Genomic DNA, 20,369 nt, shown 5'->3' on the forward strand with positions numbered 1-20,369 from the left:
ACCACCCCATAACACAGCTGGACAGCCTTGCATCCCCCCCCCCCCACCTCACCATTTCCCTTTCCCAGGAGCACTGCTTGTGGCCTCTAAACAAACTAGGGAACTCCTGCTGCTCAAGGAATTATACAGGAAACTGGGCTGCGTCAACACAGCAATCCTTTGGGACTTTACAGATCAGGTCATCTATGAGACCTGTATGGTGGAGGGCTCTTGTGAAGGCCTGCCTGATGGCTGGAGGAATTAAAGCAGGACCAACCTGCCAAATGCTGTCCTGAAGAAGAGTGAGCTTCCTCCCACAGAAAAGCTACCTTTTTCTTTTTTCTTTTTTTTTTTCCTGAAATGGACTAATTAAAAGGCATCTGCAGGCAGAATATCACATCTCATTGCTGTCAATAAATCAGCAATTATAATGATGAAATATGAATCTTTGTCCAGCTGAGAAAGAACACCTAGGAACAGTGTCTTTTAATATAGGTGTATGGCAGAAGAAGAGGGTAGCAATGTGATTAGTGAAGCTTTATGTGTATAAAATCCACGGAGAGAACTCTTGTTTTGTTGTTATTGCTAGTGTGTCTGTCCTCACTTTCATAAAAAGAGTGTGGTGATATCCAAGAGTGGCATTTTGATGCCTCAAATGCTCCTCATATAAATAGAACAAGCAGATCAGCATGACTGAGTGATAAAATTACCTTCTGGTCTTCAGGAACTTCAGCATGCAACTGTGCTGTAGGGACCTCAGTGTACCCCTCTTAACAGCACAAACAAATACGTTTTGGAATGGATTTGGAGGAGACATGCAAAGAAGGAGAGAATACAGAGAGGAAAATGACTCGAACTGCAGCTGCAAAGTTGGTGAAAAGGGCTTTTCTCGAAGCCCTGAAGTCCAATGACTTTGAAACACTGGAAGAGCTCTTGAGCCAGAAGCAAGTAGATGTGGACACAGTGTTTGAAGTGGAAGATGAAAACCTGATTCTGGCATCCTACAAACAAGGTAAATGTGGCAGCGTTCACCAGCCAGGAAGTAGATGGGTTTGAGTGATTTTTAAGAAACACTGGACTTTTGTCTCTTCTGAAGCTATAGCATAAGCTGATTCATAGACACTAATGTCTCAGTAGGTTCATACAGCTGTGGTCATTGCAGGAGGGGAATTTATCAGCTGCACCCAGCAGGCTTGGTGGAGGGCAGGGCCAGAGACCAGCCTGAGCCTCTGTGCTGCTGAGGCAGCTGCTGCAGCTTCATGGCAGTGCAGATAGAGAACTCCTTTGCCATTTCCTTGCAGAGAACTCGGATGCAAAGCCCAGAATAGACACATGCAGGCTAAGCCTGGTATATGCATTTCTTGCATGTACTCAGTCACATATACAAACCCTTTAGAAACATAAAATATTACATCTCTTTCAGCTTACAGTTGTAGAGCAGTGAACTCTCCCTAGCTCAGGAGAACTAAGGAAATATTGCAGAACTTGCATGTGGTTGGATGGGGGATTTATTTTTCAAACTGGCAGAAAATGAGGATGTGCTAGTTTATCAAAACAGAAAAATCATCTGGAAAAACACAACCAGATAAGACATCTATTTTGGAGTATGGAAAACCCAAACTATTTCTTAGCCAGGCACTGAGTGAGCTTCCGAAAGCTTACAACTTAAAGCAATAAAGCAAGTTTACTCTCTGTTAAAATGAACAAACTTCATTACCTACTTGCTAACAGATACTTTATGTGCATCTAGAAAACAGTAATTACCAGCCTTTGACAGAAATTATATGTGGAGATAAACACTTCCAGTCCCAGCAGCACAGCAAATGCCTTTTTTTTCTGTGACATTAAGAAGGGACAACATCTCACCTCTTCTCCTTTTCTGTGTTTACCTCTTATTTAATGATTTGTTCCTGTTCTTCTGATTTAATTAGGATGCAGATGTTGCAGTCATGATATACTTCCCTTGGAGACAGTGTCTGAGCTAACCCCACAGTGACAAGTGTATCTTACAATACCTTTTTGTCTATCCTCAGCAGGCTAAGATGCATTCTGGTCATGGTTTGAGACCACAGGATTAATGCATAGATTTTTCACTTGTAGATCATTTGACTGCAAGAATTCAGCTGTAATTTTTGGAGAAGTCTCTCCTTTCTCCAAAAGGTAGAGAGGTAAATGCACCCTATGGCCTGATTCACAGCAGTGTATTGTCTTCTTCTGAAAGGCAGAAGACTCCGTGTCAGCTCTTATGGAAATTTTGCTTTATTCTGAGGCCCAGATAACTGTGATAGGAGAGAGGGATTTACTTGAGGAGGGAGAGGAGAGAAAAATTAAGCCCCACAATCCCACCATTCAAACAGCCCAAAGTAATGAAGTGGAAAGGAGATACCACGGGTGACAAATTGGCTTTGCTTCCTCCCTTCCAAAGAGGTGTAGAGCTCCCAAGGACACTGACCTTGCATGCACCATGGATTTTTCATGTTTTTAACCAAAGAAACAGGCAAGCTAAGAGGTCTTCCATGGACCCTGTGTCTGCTTCCTGCTCAGTGCCCGGTCCCTGTCCCTCTGGGCCCAGAGATGCCCGTGGGTTTGGGCAAACGACGCAGGAGATGCTGCCTCAGGATGTCGAAGCTCAGCTTGCCTGCAGCAGCACAGGAAATAAACAGTGGTCTCAGGCAGGGAAACTGAGGCTACAGAAAGTGATAACTTGGCTTTAAGGATGACTTTCCTGCTGTTATGTGTCATTTATGGCTCATATCTGGCCATAAATGTGAGACTCAGCTCCACATAGGATAATCCAGCAGTGTCACTAATAAATCAGCTACTGTCATGACTGTCCATTTTGTATCTGCAGTCTTTCAGTGCAAGTCTAGCATTTTCCAGAGGCATAGAAGAACTGCATTATTGGCATCTATTTCAGGATATACTTGCAATTTAATTAGGAAGGAAGAAAAACTTGAAGACAAGTTTCTCCCTGAGACCAGCGTTTTATTTCTACCTCTTTCCTTCCTTTCCATCTTCTTTCTCTCTAAACAATACACATGAATACTGTAAAAACTGTATCCAAATGACATTAAGCTTGAAAAACTACATACAAGTAGAGATTACAAGAATGAAGGTCTGAATTAATTTGACCTCATTATACATTTTTTTTCTGTCCTTTAACATGACAACAGTATTCAACTAGGCAGTTGTCCAAGAAGAAATAGATAAATAAAACCCAGAATATGTTATAGGCACATTCTAGCTGAGATGCAGCTGCTGAATCTAAAAAGAAAAGAAAAAAAGATGTTTTAGACTTCTCCTGCCCTTCTGCACATTATCACTGTGTTTTACTGTTTTCAGAACAAATGATTATAGTAGTGACTTCTGAGACTGTCTCTGTGTGATCATTAAGCATGAAGTCCTACTTTGGGAGCAAATATTTAAGAATATTTAAGTTTTATTTGGTCTTACACCTATTTGTAAGTTACAAAAAAAAAAAAAAAAAAAAAAAAAAAAAGGTGCTATTTTCAGCAAAAAAATCTAAACATTTTTTGAGCCAAATTTCATGCTAAAATGTTGCTCCTACTTGGCACTTCATCCTAATTTACATCAGCATCCAAACTCCTCACCCCATGCTGCTCAGGGGCAACAGTTGGCAGGAGGTCTGTGATACAGCTGCAGCCACATTGCCAGGGGTCATCTATGTGGAATGCATCACTGGAGGTCTGAATCCAGCTCCTGTCATGCAAGATCCTTCCATCTCCTCCACAGAAACAGCAGGGTGAGCTATCTGTTGAGTCACTGGCGTAAGTAAATGCTGCCTTCTTATTCCAATGCCACATATTAAGGTATTCAGCAAGCTGAAGATCCCATTTCCCCCATATTTTTTATCTGGTGGCATTTAAAATGCTCTAAGCATATATTTTTTTAAAAAAATTAGTCTGCACAGGTGACAAGAAAAACAGAAGCTGCCTTCAGAGTACATCTACATGGGAAATACCTCTCCAAAAGGCAGACTATTCAGCGCACATACTGAAGTGCTTAATGCAAATGAAGTTATACTTGAGATACCTGTAGTGCTGTAGCTGGTGAAATTAAAGTAAATTAAAGCAAAACTCTAATCTTTTCTTCCCCCTCAATAATTCTCAGTACCTGGATAGTCCAAAGAAAAGTCTTTGCCAAGCATGGTAACACACTTTCACTTTGTACAGGGTACTGGCTGCCCAGCTACAAATTAAAAATGTCTTGGGCAACTGGACTTCATCTGGCTGTCATGTATGGACATCTGGAGAGTCTTTCCGTCCTGCTCAATCACAAAGCTACAATCAACTGCCGGCCCAATGGAAAAGCTGCAATCCACATAGCGTGTGAAACAGCAAACGTCGAGTGCCTGAAGATCCTTTGCAACCACGGAGCTAAGGTGAACTGCTTCTCAATGAGTGGGCAGGCTCCCTTGCACTTCTGTACAACACGAACCTCCGTGCCTTGTGCCCAGCAGCTGGTTTGGAGAGGTGAGATAAAGTTCTGGAGGGTCTCTCATGGCGTGCCCAGAGATGGTGGGCATGGTCGGTGGTTTCTCTTAGGAGGGACATTTACATTTGCCAACGTACATGTGTATTTATCCCTTTCATCCACAGCTGACTCACATCTCCATCTCAGACTCCTTTTCCCCATCTCTTTGATGGAAGGAAATTTCTCCTATTCTGACTCCTCACCCCATCTGTCTTACTCTCTCCCTGGCCACTCACCCTTACTCCACAGTTGTTTCCCATTTCATTGTCTCCAGCCTGCTGTCTGGTCAGGCCCTCAGCAGAAGGGCTTCTCTGAATCAGGGAGTTTCTACTTCCCTATTCTTATTCTATTTTCTTTGTCTAAGTTTACTATTGAGATGTTTTCACCTGAGAGTGCACTCCTTTCCTCTTCTTGGTCAAATATCCTTCATCTCAGTAAAATGCTTCTAGCCACTTGTTTTTTTGAGACCTGGCCTTGAAAAACTGGATGCAATTTTTCATACCATCTTTTCACTTGTCAGCAGCCAGACTCCTGCATCTATGATGGGACTGGGGGAAAAAGGCTATTGATACAAGTTTTTTGTTTTCCTAAAGTGAAATGCTGCTGATCATCTGTAACAAATGATGCTATAAATAGATGCATTTCCTGGATAGATATATCGGTGTCACACACTGTTTCCTTAACACAAGGATACTGACTGAGGATGCAGTAAAATACAGACATAAAAAGTACAGCAAAGTCAGACAGTTCAAATCGTAAGTTACAGAGAGATTCCTCTATTTTTCACACTGTGCCATGGCAAATAAGAACTCTTCCAGGCTGTTGTTTTTTTAGTTGTGTTGTAGGTGGGGGTTTTTGAGGGGTAGGGGTGTTGGGGTTTTTTTGGTTGGGTTTTTGCTTGTTTGTTTTCTACATGTGTTATTATTGAAGGCTTTTTCTGAGATGCAGAGCCCAAGCGTGCTTTGTGGGAAGGGCAATCAGCCACCCGAAATGAATAACTGCATTGCTTCTCTTCTGCTGGAAAGATACATATTATTGTGTTTGGTAGAAAGGAAAAGAAATGCTGCCAGTTGTATCCTGCCTAAAGCAAACAGTCCTGACAGCAGGAGCTGAATTTGCTACCATGGAAAAGCTTGGAAGTCAAATATAGCCCTATAAAATGTAGCATAGGAAGAATGAAAATGAAAGGATGTATTCTGAAGGCTTTCTCTACCCACCCATCAGCAACAGCATAATAATACTTCACAAGCCACCCTTCATCCCAAAACACTCGGTAACTTGAATTTCCATATGAGCTAAATGTTGTGGCTCCAGATAAAATGGGAAAGATCTGAAGCAAAACGTGGCAGGTGTGCACAGAAAATCGCAGCACCACCCAAGAGCCTGGGTTTTGATTAATGTCCCTGGATCAAGGTTTACCAAGGCACATCTCCTGCCCTGCTATCTCCACTCAGTGGTGTCACACTGGGTCGATTCAGGCAAATGCAGTTTAACAACTTCTGGTTTCAGCAACTTGCAAACCAAGCAAAACTGATCCCCTGTCAATTTACCACCTCCAAACTTAGATTGCTGATCCTCCCATGGACATCTGACACGACTAACACTCAACATGGCTTAATGGCACTTTCCAGCCCAGAGGTAATTTCTGAATCCGCAGGGAGCCCCGCAGGGAGTCCCGCAGGGAGTCCCGCACGGAGCCCCGCAAGGATCCCCGCACGGAGCCCCGCACGGAGCCCCGCAGGATGTCCCGCCGCTGCCGGCCCCGCTGGGCGCTCAGCAGATGGTGCTGTTGCTTCAGCCGCCACGGCCGCTCGGCACGACTCAGCAGTCTTGTCAATCCCCCTCGCAGCTTGGGAACAGGATCCAGGCCCGCAGCTGGGACTTTGGTTACGGGGGGTTTTTTATATCATCGACGAATCTATAGTGAAAGGTGTTTTCTCCCAGGCTGGCAGGCCGTGAGGTCCTGCGGGAAGTTTTCTCATGGTGTAGGTTTGAGCAGATCTATTCTCTGGAGCAGGAGTAAAGCTTTTTCCCCTCAGTTCTTAATTTATAGGAAAAAACATTTTACACCGAGATTTGGACCTGCATGCCAAAATAGTGTTCAGAAACGGCCTTTTGTCAGCTCGGGGCCAAGTTACCACATCTGAAGCTGCATCCTGAAGTTTCCAGGTTTTTCCTAGAGGCTTAAGAAATGCAGAACCCATGTCCCTAGCTGTTTGCATTTCCATGTTTATCTTTCAAGCTAGTTGCCCACCCTCACCTTCTCCTGCAGCAGGGCTCAAGCAGAGAGATGGCCAAACCAGAGTTTTGTTGCCTTGATGTTTTTCCCCCATCATCTTTTTTTTTTTTTTTTTTTTATGATTTTGTTTGAAGCCATAAATACATTAGGAGCAAAGTAATGTTTTCAGCCCCAGAACAAGTCTTAGGTTTCTAGCAGTGAGCAGACTAAACACAGTGTACTGACTACAGCAAGTACAGCAGAGTGTAAAAAAGGGGTAAGGGAAAAAAATCTGTATCTTAAGACTCTGAGCAACTGCTGAAACAGCAAAGCACACTTTTAATTCAAGTGTTTACCAATAATTCGCCAGGAACTGAATAGAAATTATAACCTCTCAAATAGACTTATGTCCAGACATCAAGCTATCAGAGGGATGCAAGACTTCTAAGAGGACTGTGGAGTCACTGCTCAAGGTGCAAAGCCACTGACCCAAAACATGGAGAGCTGCAGCAGAACTAGACTCTTCTCCAGCTCTTTTGGCCTGTCCCAAAGCAGGGGAGTGTTTGGCAGGAGCAAATGTGAACATAAAAACAAACAATCAAGATGAGGAGACTCCTCTGCACACCGTTGCACGTTTGGGTATCCCAGAGCTTGTGGCCTTTTATGTGGAACAAGGAGCAGAGGTTGATGCTCTCAATGCCTACATGGAGACTCCCCTGGCCTGTGCAGCCTATTGGGCCCTGCACTACAAGGATCAGATATACAGCTCAGATCACCACCTCATCTGTCGGATGCTCTTAGACTATAAAGCTGAAGTGAATGCTCGTGATGAGGATTTTAAATCGCCACTCCACAAAGCTGCCTGGAACTGTGATCACATCCTGCTGCATATGCTGCTGGAGGCTGGAGCAGAAGCAAACATCATGGATGTCAATGGCTGTGCACCATTACAGTATATTATAAAAGTGACATCTGTGCGACCAGCTGCCCAGCCTGACATCTGCTACCAGCTGCTACTGAATCATGGAGCAGCTAGGATATACCCACTGCAATTCCACAAGGTTAAGGATGGCTTTGTACCATGAGGATGTGGATAGAAGTGGTGTCTTAAATATAAATGGGATGAGAGGTCCAAACTTCAGGGTTTGGTGGTATCTGGATTTGCTGGAGTCCTGTAAACTGTGGGCTCAAAATGCCCAAAATCTTGTGAGCCAACTTGCTGTAAGCATGGTGTCATTTAACTGAAGTGAAATGATGGTTGCTAATGTCAGAAACCAGACTCACATCCCATTTTTGTTCTTAGCCAACCTGAAACCCCAAACTCTAAATGCTGGTTAAAGCCTAATTTTTCAGTGCTGATTCACTGCCTCACTTCAGAAAACCCATATGGGGTTTATCAAACCTGGATCCATACAGGCTCAGCTGTATAGAGTGGAAATCAGACAAGTTGATTCCCCTTGTCTCTTCCAACCCTTAAAAACCAATTCAAATCTCTTAAAAATGAAACGGATCACAATAAAGCTTTGCCTAATGCCCAGGAAATGTGAGAAATTAAGGGCAAATGCTGGGCCTGGGCTCATAGTTAATTTTTTTTGAATAAATAAATAAATAAACAAACTTGCTGAATCCCTCCCAAAGGATTTCTAGATGTCTGCAAAGCCCAAGGCACTGACAGAAGTAGCTGACAGACCTTTTATATCACACAATTAAGTAAGCTTGCTGTAGTCAGGACTCATTCTCCCTCATCCTGCAGCCTGAGCAGCATTTTGCAGCTTCTCCACTGTATATATAAAGTTTCAACAAGTCAGACATCCAGAAGCCTTTCAATAAACTGCCAAATCTTTGGCTGTGAGCTAGCCCTGTCTTTAAGAAAGTAACACTTAGTTTCCGAGAGAGCATTTGAGACCTGGGTCTGAAGTCTCCTCTTCCTGCCTATGCCTTTTTCCTGTTGCATCGGGCAGGTCTGCCAGCAAAACAATCATTTGCCATCTGCAAAATACGTAGGATTATATTTATTATAGAGGGATGTTCTGCAGTTTTGTTTGTGAAAGGCTGTCTACTGTGTGGGGCAAAATTGTGCCTTGTCTGGTGTGCATGCAAAGCTTTTCACAAAGTCTTGTTCCCCGAGTGTGAGTTACAGTAGACTTGGGTTTTTTTCGTACTGAGCTCAAGTTACTGGAGAGTAACTGGAGAACTACTGCAGAGTCTTTGTTTCAGAGGCCTTGTGGGGTTCGGAAGCCTTACTTCTGAGCTATGTTATCTCCTAGTCTTCCTTTTCATTTTCCTGTAACCCTTCATTTTTTATTCACATAATGAATTTTTTTCTGTTTCTGTGATGCATGACCTGGAGCAAGGACTTTGTGCATGGCTTTGCCTGGTGTTGAGACACTCAACCTAGGTATGAACAAGTTATTTCCAGAATCAAAGAATGAAGCTACCCCCATCAGCAAACTACATGGTTCTGGAGATCTAAGCCAATATTTCTGTATGACCTTACACCGGGGTGTGCACAGCTCCACTGGGGCTAGCCTGGGGTTTCTTGCTGCACTTGCACTGAGCAGTGTAGACATGGGCTGTGACTTTTGCATGTCCAGTGCTACCCTCTTGTAATTCTCTGTCTGCGCCTGTCTCGGTGCGTCACTGCACAGCGCCAAGCACCCAGGCTAGCCCCAGCTTCTTGGTGGTCCTCATAGTCTCTATGCATCCTGCCTGCAGGTGCTACAAGCCTGTCATTCCCACCCCAGAGCTGTGGAGGTTGTTGTCAATACCTATGAACACATCAAATCAACTTCGAAGTGGAAAGCAGCCATACCTGATGACGTCTATGAGGTAAGCTCTTAATGAGTTGCAACAGAATAAAATCCAAGCTTGTTATTTTCATCCTCTATATCTGGCCAAAGAAAAGTGACAATGGTTCTGAAAGAGAAGAACATCTCACAGTATGTCCCCATTTATTATCACTCACTTGACAAAAGCATATCACTCACTGAAAAATAGACCTATTTTTGAGAAGCAACATTATCCTTTGGAGCACTGCTTGTCAGGGGTGCTGCAGGAGCTCAGCTGTCCCTGCACTCAGCAAGTGCAAAGACTCTGTATGTGACTGGTGTTCCGTCAGATCTGTCAATGTGTGTATTTATATTTTTTAAAGTCAGCAAATGTTTTAGAAGTATTGTGTTACATGCGAATGACTATATATCTTTAGGGTCTGTTGCATGGGTTGAGTTTCTGTGAGCAGAACTTGTTAGCTGCAAATACAAGGAAGAATTTAAATGAAAAATAAAAGATTGAAGAAGGAAGAGATGTTGTCAAAAGGCAAAACTGTGAGACAAGCTACATGCTTGACCTTAACTATCCCTTTACTTCAGAAATTCTCGTAGTCCCAAATGAACGTTCCAGTTAAAAGCTAGGTTTTTTATTCCGAGCTGTCTTTAAACTTTCAAACCAGTGCAGAAGTTAAACACACCAATATCTCCCATGCATTATCAGTGACATTTAGGGTTATAATGCCTATGTATAAATGTATAAAGTTATACAGCCAGAGAAACTGTGAGACTGTTTTTTTCAGGTCAGCTTTGTTCAGAAAAACATTAAAAGAAACCATTTGGGGTGAACACAAATATCAAAGGTGCTGCTTCACACAATAATGATAATAACAACAATAATAAAAGTTTTGTTGAGCTATAAGTGTGATTAGAAAGGAAATAACTACTTCTTTTTCTCCAAACAAAAATTTTAATTTGAAATATTGAAACATTCTTTTGGAAAAGTCTACAGTTGCTCTATTTCTTTGTTGAGATTGTAATTTTTGTTGTTGAAGCTGTTGCCAAATTTGATGTGTAATGGAAGGAAAAAATTCTGTTGACACAAACTGTACTTTTCAACACATGAAGTGTACCTGAAAAAAAGTGTAACCAGTTCTGTCAAGTAACAAGAATATTAAGTAAGTTCAAGTCATGCACAGTCACATTTGCTTCTTTTATTTCAACACCATTTAGAAACATCGGCATTTTTATTCTCTTGGGGATGCAATTTTATTTATTCTAAAAGGCCACTGGGGTGATGAGCAAGGCCGTTCACAGCCCTGGTGAACTCCTGGGTAGCACCAGCATTGCACCGTCTCGCTGCCCATGGGGTTTAGGAGACAAACTCGTCCTCATGCCCTGACCCTGAGCTGGCTGCATTATCTGTTCACATCAGGACTAGCACTGCAGAGGAATTCCCACCTCAAACTGATGGATATAAGGTGCACAAAGCCTAAAGATTTCAGCGTCATCTTTTCCTTAACACTATTTGAGGCAAGCGTAAGATTTTTGTAGGGGCTTTTAAATGGCTAAACCAACTGCTGGTGCTTGATGTGCCTACAAGGGACAGGATAGCTGTCTGTGCTTTTTACCTGCATGTGGACAGGGGAAAGTGGGGGAAGGAAAACAGTCTTATTGCCCTAAAACATGCTTGTGTTTTTTTACAGCGGCACCAGGATTTCTATGACTCCTTGTTCGCTGTGTGCAGCAATACACCAAGGTCACTCATGCACTTATGCAGATGTGCTGTTCGGGCAGTATTGTCAGAAAGGTGCCACCGAGGAGTCCCCTTGCTCTCCATCCCCCCATTCATGAAGAAGTACTTGCTGCTGGAACCAGAAGGAATCATCTACTGAGCTGGAGCAGCATCTCCTTTCCCAGATCTGCACGCCTCTGTGGGGTGCTGCAGATCAGGCCCAGCCCTGGAACAGCCCTTCGCTTCTGCACAGTCGCGGACCAGCCGGAAGCTGGGCTGGGATTTACCGCCTCTCCTGGGAGCCGCTGCCTTTCCTGGCACTGAGGAATTGCAGCTGCAGGCTGTGGGTCGCGCTGGGGGCAGCAAAGCTGTAAAGCCCCCCCTCCAAACAAACATGAGGGCACAGACTGCAATGCTTTGTTCAACCTGGCTTCAACGGTGCTTCTGCTGCCTTTCGTATTTATTGCACTGCCTGCCAGATAGCATGAGATTAAATCTGAACAACTTTTGATACTCTTTCACTGTCATTTTCTTCAGCTGTCATTCGGGGAGTAAAAGAAAAGATACCATCAAAAAAATTTGACATTTATTAGCATAACAGAAAAGCCTTCCGAGAAAGAAATGGGCAAACTGCTTTGAATCATGACCACAGACAGGGTGTTAGTAGTTCATATATTTTCCTGTGGATTGCCTCTCTATTCAGTATTAATTCACTGTTCACTACACCTGCCTGATAAAGCTTTGTTATAATAATATCCTTTTTAATTGCAAGAGTTTTTGCCATTATCAATTGAAATAATGAAATCTGCAGCACTGAAATTTCTGTTCATAGCTATTCATGCCCACGTAGTTTATATCCCTCAGAACACTGACTGCAAAAGGAGCTTAGGTTGCTAATGTGGACTGTACACCTCATGCTTTTTGGCAGTTAAGCGCAGGTGAGAGAAATCCCACCTTAACTACAAGGTGTTTCCAAGATGAAGATGTGTGGGCTGTGCTGTTACAGTCCTGTCTGTCCCCCTGATTCGCAGGCCCTGTGTTTTTGGCCCTGCCAGCACCGCTTCCCCTGCTCACACGAAACCTTTACTCCTGACCAAGCTGCTGTCTCCTCTTGAGGAGGATGAAATGCAGGGCAGGGCATTTCACACACCAAGCATCCCACAGCAAGGGCAAGTGTGTGGTCTGACCTACAGATAAAACCCTTTTCTCTTCCTTTTTTTAGGTTGATGCAATCTGTCGGGGCTGTTCCAGTTTTCTAGTCCCCGATAATTCTGGGCTCTGTTGAAAGGGAGGTGAGTCATGCCCACCACTGGGAGCCAGTAACTCCTGACTTCTCATTGCCTCTCTGACTGTGAAGCTGTTGGTCCTTATCATTATTGCTATCTCTTTGCCAGACAGCCCACAGCTCCTTAGGCTCTTCCCTGCAGGACAGGAGTGGCCAAGCTGTTCACTTGAAGAGCCATGCATGTTATTTAGTGTTACGAATCACCTTTCTTTTCATCTCAGTTTTCATGAATCAAAGGTTGTACACTATGTTAGAAGAGAATCCAATTGATGGCTCTTTTTATGTTTAGCTAGACAGCAAAGTAGATTGCTATTTAACAGTTTCCAGTTCCAATGGAGAATTTCAAAGACAACACAGACCATGACAAAATGTTTTCTCATGTGAATGAAGTTGTAGCATAGGTCCCTGTACTTTACTAAACCGATGAAAGATTTGCATAGAGTTGCAGAGTTATCTCTATCAAAGTTACTACAGGTTTTTACAGAGGAGAATTATCAGGATCTGGGGCAGTTTGTCTATAGAAAAATGCACTTGAGGCACTTGCAGGTCAATGGGATCCACTGAATTCTGCACTGAGGAAAACCAGTGAATTTGGAAAGACAGAGAAAGCTTAGGTTATCTAAAACCAGTGCTTTTCTGGGCAAAGTACCTATATAAGTCAGGCATGAGGAAGAAGATTTGCAAACTGGTTCAAGTCAAGAAAATGTTGCTTTCTGTACAGGCTGACAATGGGGTAAGCTGGATAGCCCAGAAGAGACACATGGAGGTAGCTGATTTTATTCGGAGCACATCCCCACACTGGCTGCTTTTGGAGCTGAAATTCTTCATCTGGAAGAGGGAGGTTTAAGGCAGAACAATAGCAGCCGTTTTGACCTGTCGTAGTCAAGACGCTCTTGCTGAGAGAGAAGAAAAAAGGCTGTCACCAGTGTTCCTAAATTCCCTCTGATCCTCCCCTTCTGCAGTGAACCCACTTAATTTTTATTCTGTGGGCACCCAGCTTTATTTCCAACCTTTGTACCAAGCAGGTGGCAGATTATAGCCATTGTGGTCTCTGACAGGGAGCACAGTGGGATCAAGCTGATTATAGTTATAGGAATTTGCAAGCTTTTAAAAACACTGGAGAACATCCCTATCACCAAAAAAAAGACCTGATTGATGCACTTTAATTGCTTCTGTTGTTGGAGATTAAAAGACCAACAGTAAGTAAACATTTTTATTTGTTACCTTTTCACATTTCCTTCTTTTTTTTTCTTTTACTGTGCTCTATTCCCATGCACTGGATGGAGTTACTCATATGGACCATGTGGGTACCCAATAGTAAGCTCTTAAGGTATTGAATTTAATTGAATTTATTGTTCTGACTTAGTGCAGATGCCTTGAAATTTCATACTGTCACATAACTCCTGGTCATGCTTTTATATTTTCCAAGCTGTAACAGATTGGATAGCTGTAGGTGGAAAGAATAACAGACCAAGTTGTCAGCCCTACACTGCAAGTTTGAACCTAGTCATGACCTAAAATGGCAGAAAACTGTTTTCAGACCTGTTTGGTGTTTGTGTAAAATGAGTTCCTTTTTGCCATTTGGCTTCTTAGTAGAGATATAGCCACACTTGAGACATTTCTACTGCACTTCACAGCCTATTAGAATATTTAAAGCACAGATGGGCCCAAAGAATCAACTATCCTTTCCCATTGGCAGGCCTTTCCTGCAGCTCCTTTAATAGCTTCTCAATGGATAGCAATGCGATTACATGTTTTGGTCCTTGTGCTTTTCAAGAGGTGTAAATGAAGAGCTGCTTCTTAAAACACATGCATTGTTGACAAAAGAAGTCATCCCATCTATGAACGTAGAAACACTCTATGTTTTTGTGGGCCAGTGCAGAGCCATAATTCAGCTGTTCATGGAAATATGAACATCCTTATTGTCAAGTCCTCTTGCAATGATTTTAAACCTAGCCCCTGATGTCTGATTGGATCCAGCTTGACTCAAAACTCCACTGATTTCTCCATGGGGCGCATGTAGGTGAAACTGAAGTTAGAGTCAACCTCACAGTGTTCAGGAATGTATTTTCCTTCAAAACCTTTAAATGTCTATTTATATTTTGTCAGCTGTTAGATACAAGAACAATGAATGAGCCTGAAACAGTGTGGCTGGGTCAGCTCTCCAACACTACTGCTCATCCTGATGGCCTAATGCCAAGAGAACCAGAGGCTGCAAAGTGGAGACTCAGGACATTGGAAGTGGAAGCAGTAAATCTTGACCAGTTCCTGTACAGCCAACATGTCCTTAAAACTTTCACCAGCTGCCTTTGAGACAGGCTAGTTCTCCAGTGCTGCTGGTGGCAGAAGGAGAAGGATATACCCACAGCTGCACTGTGTGCAGTGGAATTAAGACCATATTGGTTGCACAAGGCTTAGAGCTGGCAGGAGGAAAGGGATGGGTTACCTGGACCCCTTTTCATGCTCTTCCATGGCATTGTCACTAGGGCTGCATGGAGGATGGTGAGGCTGTCTGTGTCATCTTGAAAAGTTTTGGACTAAAACTCCTGACTACACAACAGCAGAATGGTGTTGAAATGTCCATTTAAATTCTGACAGCTCTGCCTGGGTCTCTGTGTGCATGGGCATGTGGGAGGAGACTTGCAGAGGGATCCTATTCACAATCTTTACTGTAGTTTAAATCAGAGTTTTCAATCCAAATCAGGGTATCAGAGCTGAAACCAAAAAATTGCCAAAACACTTACTATCTTGAAAGATCATTTCTGTTCTTTCCATGGGGCCATATCTTACAGCCTATACCCCAGTTTTGACAGAAGTTAACTGCTGTGATCATGAATTTATATGAATCTCCCAGACTGAGCAAGACTGACAAGTATTTTTGTAAATTGTCAGTAAAACAAATGTTAGGGGGTAGGGAAAAAAGGTCTGGTCTGCCATGAGATGTGCCAGGTTTACTTTTAGCTGCAAGCGCTGTTGGACCAATTAAAATGAACACAGAGGCTCAGCTCATTCATATTTGAAAATGCTCTAATGCTTTTGGCCACAGATTTTGCTTATGGGACAAGTACCTTTAAATTAAATACACAAGAGTTTAGTCTTTAAGACTGGGAGGAAGATTGAAACAGCCGGGGGTGGCCTATGCTGTTATATACCTTTATTAAACTCTGAGAGGCCAAAGGGGTAGGCCAGCTTTTAAGTGCTCTGGAAGGTTTGCAAGATTCTTCAAGGGCTGCTGCTGCTTTCCTTAAATGCTACAAGATACAGACAGGTTGGACACAGCAATATTTCCGTTTACTTTCAGAATACGGCAGTAAAATTTCCCTGTACTCCCTAGGGTTTGCTCTTCTGCTAAATTACGGTGCAGAACATACTATTAGCAGAGATGCCAAAACCTAGCTAGCATCTGACACCTTAACCTCCACAAGAATTATATTAAAGTAGTGGAAAGATCTACCACAGTCTCTATTTGTAGAACGGCAGGGACCTCTGTTACAGCAGACAAGTGGGTCAGAAAAGATTGCTATATACAGCAACTGTCAGATTAAATTGGCTGGCTGCTCAGAAATTTGTTTCTCACTATTTCTCCAAATGCTTTTTAAGCTTTGTAAGACACAAAGTAGAAAGGTGACTATGGATATTACGCATTCCAACGACCTGTTCGATTTTAATAGAGACTTAACATTTTCTTAGCACACAGAAGCTGTGTGTGTTGCCCTTTGCCTTGCACAGGCCCCCTATGGAGTGCTGATAAATTACTATTAAGGCACTGTAACAAGGACATTAGGGCATGTGATGATTCTCACACCACTGATGAACTGCTCTGTTCTGTTCTTTCAAGCTGAAGCTGGGTAGGGATGCTGGTATCAGCCTTTTGCCCAGTGCCAGAATCACTCCACATTTTAGCCTCCTAACAGTGCGATTTATCTGGCTGCCTGGGTGTCACCGTTAGACCCAGGTTTGGCAACAACGGATTGAAAACTAAACTACACAGCTTTAATTAAACGCTAATGATACAAGAAAATATATACAAACATATACAAACATGTTCAGGTATGTGCAAAAGCCTCTTGCGCCCCCCCTACCCCCAGCGACTCCCACAGCATCTCTTGAGCTGGAACAGTCCTGAAAAATCCCGGAGCTGCTGGTGGAGAAAGCACAGAGTGATGAGGGTCAGGAGAGCTCAAGCCTGGGGGTTGATGGTGATGGATGGACAGAGTCCTCCCTGGACACCGGCCATGGATGGAAGAGAAGGGAAGAAGCAGGAAGGAAGTTTTCTTCTGTGATCTCTGACCTTCCTCTGAGCTTACGTAGATACATGGAATGGAATATCTCTGGCCAATTTTGCTGCCTGTCTAACTCAGCCTCCTACGGGGGGGTCATAGATCTTCCTGTAGTTTCTGAGCTGGCAGAGTGAAGGTGTGACCTTGAAGACCCCGCAGTTAGAAAACATTCCACCAGTATCAGTCTTAGTTGGAACACTCTGTTGCTAGTGAAAAGAAAGCTTACTGAAGAAAAAAAAAAAAAACCAGTAAAAAGAAAATTGGCTTCATCCTGGCTCAAACCAGGACACTAGGTTATTTGTACTGCAGTTTGCACTGCTTTAGATTACGTCAGCATTAACTGTCAGTGGGGAGTTGCACTGCCTGCACATAGCCATAAGCTTGCTGGCTATTTGTGCAGGGAGAGAGGGCTGAATCCAGACAACTTTGGTCAAGAACAGGTATCTTTACCTATTTCTGGTAACCCTAAAAACACCACCAGTTGATCAGGGAATAAGAATAAATAAATGCTAAGATCTGAGGAAAATACTCACAGGAAGTCTACTTTATAAGAACACACTTATGAAGGAGGGGACAGAACTGTGTGCCCTATAAATATATGGGTGCTGGTTCACGCAGTAGGAAAACGCAGGCATTGCTGAAGGGCAGGGCAGGGCAGTGCCTGGGCTGACTACAAACACACAGCATTCTGGAGAGCACAGGTGAAGAGACAACACTGCCATCAGGGCAAAGCCATTTCATGACAAAAAGTAATACAGTTATTTCAACATCCTTGCAGACTAAAGCTGACTATAGACCCAGTTGCAGCAAAGTCTCTTGAATTATATCTACCTCCCAAAGCTGAGCTAACCTTTTGGTGAGGCTATCCTGCTGTTTCCAAGTTCATTTCTGGAGAAAAGGTACATGGCTGCCCTGAAATCAAGGGCTCACTGCCTGCCTATGTCCGTGGTGAGCACACGTCTTGGTGCCAGCAGCGCTGAACTGTACCTCGCTGGAAATGTGGACCCCACTCTATCATCTGGGTCCATTTCTCTCACAGCCCTGTCCTTCCCTCCACCAGAAATCCACAAAATATCAATTATTTCTTTTTTCCATCTTATAGCAGGTTTTGGTAGCTTTTGTTTGGGATAATTTGTTTGATAAAGTGAAAGGAGTTTGTCCCAGTTAAAAATAATCTGAAAGGAGTTGCACAGGCACCTGCACACACACAAAGCAACAAGACATGAACAGAGCCAAACGCTTCTCAACTAAAGGAGCTTTGACCAGCTGTAAAGAAAAGAAGCAATGCATATTTATATGTAACATTTGCTGTTCGTATGTCAATACACTGATGGTGTAATTTGCACCTGTTGAGTAAATGGAGTACAGTATGTACCACAGCATTACCCTGGTGTTAAAGGTCTCTAACATAACCAAGCCTGGTGTGACCTGCAGCATTCCAGTCTAAAACTGAGACCAAATTGCCTTGTTCTTTTTATTGGATTACTTTAGAAATTATTTGGAGGGCTTAACACAGGAATCTTTAGTTCCTGTAGTAATTTACAATGTTTGCATGTTATTTTAATGTTTCTCCAACCTGTGTGCTCTGGTCCTCAGGTGCTCTGGTGCTCAGGTGCTCAGCTTTGGAGAGTGGGTGCAGCAGCCAGCAAAGGCAGCTGTGGGTGCTGCCTCTGTGCTTTGGAGGCATACCCAAGCTGCACACCTACTGTTCCCTGAACATCCTTGTTCCTTTTCCGTCCTCTCAAGAGCTTTGACAGCTGGTTGGTTCTGCCTGGAGAAGATCAAGAGGAAAGACTCGTTTTTCAGCTGACCAAGACACACTTACCTGCTGTTGCCCACCTGTGCTGGGAGTGTGGGAGGGCACCAAGTCCTGCCTGGTCACTGGCACCCACTTGAGCACAGGGAGAGCTGTGGGGCATGGAGAGGGGGAGAGAGGCAGCCCTGGCTCCTCTTCATTTTCAGGTGACCTGTGTGCACAGGTGAGACTAAACGGCTCTGCGCAGGCTGGAGCAAACTGCAGGCAGTGCCTGGAACAGACTCAGACACGGGTCTGAACTTTGACGCTGCTCCTTCCAGCAGCTGTGAAAGGCAAGGAGGGCAGTGGCGTGACCAGCCTGGGCAGCTCTTGCTGACTCAACATCAACATGTTTTTAAGCTCCCAGTGCAGCTGGAGAGGAACACCCTGTCCCCATGGGTTCCCTGACTCTCTCCGGAGGTGCCAGAACAAGGCACTGCTGCTTCTTGCAGCCCCCAGCCCTGACCAAAGGAGGCTGTGCTGCATACTTAGAAAGGATTTGTGCTAAAAAAAATAAAAATAAAAAGAAAAACAAACAAAACAAACAAACAAACAAAAAGGATGGAAAGCTGTAGACAGAAAAAAAGAACCAGCAGCTAGCAAGTGAAGAGCAGCCAGTTGTTTCCTGAAGGGTATTTTTAAGGTTTGTAATTGTTCAGTCCTTATTTACAGTGCTGTTTTGTGTCTTTTTATCTACATTAGCTGCCAGTCTGCCCTCTGCTTAAACCAAGCTGTTCACATCCAAGTGTCTGGAGCTCCACTGACTATGGGAGGCAAGCTTCACTTTTTCAGGCTCCCAGTCCCAAACAGCTGGAATAATCTTCCAGCCGTATTGAAGCAGGCCCTCACATTGTTTGGGGTTTGGACACTTAATCCTTTTCTCAAAAAAGCTTCAGCTGTGTGAAATGAGCACAAGCTGTGGCTGGTCACTGTTGTGAGGCATTAAAGAGTTCTGTCCTTCTGTCTCCAGGTGTGGGCAAAGTCCCTTTATCCCAGCTGAGCTCTCAGTGTCTGGAGACACAAGGACAAAATGTCCACTTTGCCAAATGAGGACATACTTATATTTCAGGGTGTAAGTGCAAATGGCACTCTGCATCCAGACTTCCCCAGCGTGGACCAGGTCTCACATGGCTTGAACAGAAAGGCTGGGAGCTGACCTCCCTCTGGTCTGAGTTGTTCAGAGCTTGAAGTTTTCCAGTATAATGGTTGCACTGCCTTGGATGAGGGGGGTGAGGGTGAAGCAAAAGCTGTCAGCCAGTTCAGTACCTTTAAATTGGCCTTACATGCATATACATATTTCTGCTCAATGAATCTTGAAATGTCTAAACGTGTGTCACGTAGTCCTCTTTCTCCCCTAGCTGCATCACTTGATTGTAAATTCCCCCAGCACAGCACATAGTGTCTTGCAGACCACTTAGCAGGTATCACAGGCCAGTCCCCTCTCTGGTCTTGCACTCTGAAGGAGTTAAAAATTTGTTTGTTTGTTGTGTTCTGTTCTAGAGAACTTCAGGAGCGTATGTGTCTCCTCTGCTGACCAAGAGCTCAAATTGCTAGTTTTGTGCTTCAGACTAATTTTCGCTTTGTCCACAATTCACAGTTGTCAATGTCAAGCTTGTCACAGCTTTCAGATGTGATGTGCAGTCTAGAGAGGAATTATTAGTAATCTAATATTTATATTTTACATGGGTTAATATATTTATCCCATGTTATATTACACATTTTTAAATTGCTTAGAGAAAAATACAAAGGGTTAGCATATCTTAGAAGCATGTTCCAGAAAAGAACAGTGAATTACATTAGTAGAAGTTCTCAAACATT

The 20,369-nt window shown here is 43.5% G+C and overlaps 1 protein-coding gene across 1 annotated transcript; it reads left to right on the plus strand.

The window, feature by feature from the left end:
* The first annotated feature begins 777 nt into the window (after window positions 1-777).
* Window positions 778-11,351, plus strand: ASB4 (ankyrin repeat and SOCS box containing 4). The gene is made up of 5 exons (XM_009994916.1): window positions 778-991; window positions 4,173-4,472; window positions 7,262-7,752; window positions 9,407-9,520; window positions 11,163-11,351. Exons 1-5 carry the CDS (start codon window positions 778-780, stop codon window positions 11,349-11,351), a joined length of 1,308 nt encoding a protein of 435 aa, XP_009993218.1.
* Window positions 11,352-20,369: the final 9,018 nt, after the last annotated feature.

The sequence above is a fragment of the Chaetura pelagica genome, unplaced genomic scaffold (genome assembly GCF_000747805.2).
Source record: "Chaetura pelagica isolate M959 unplaced genomic scaffold, ChaPel_1.0 scaffold12, whole genome shotgun sequence".
NCBI classification, from domain to species: Eukaryota; Metazoa; Chordata; class Aves; order Apodiformes; family Apodidae; genus Chaetura; species Chaetura pelagica.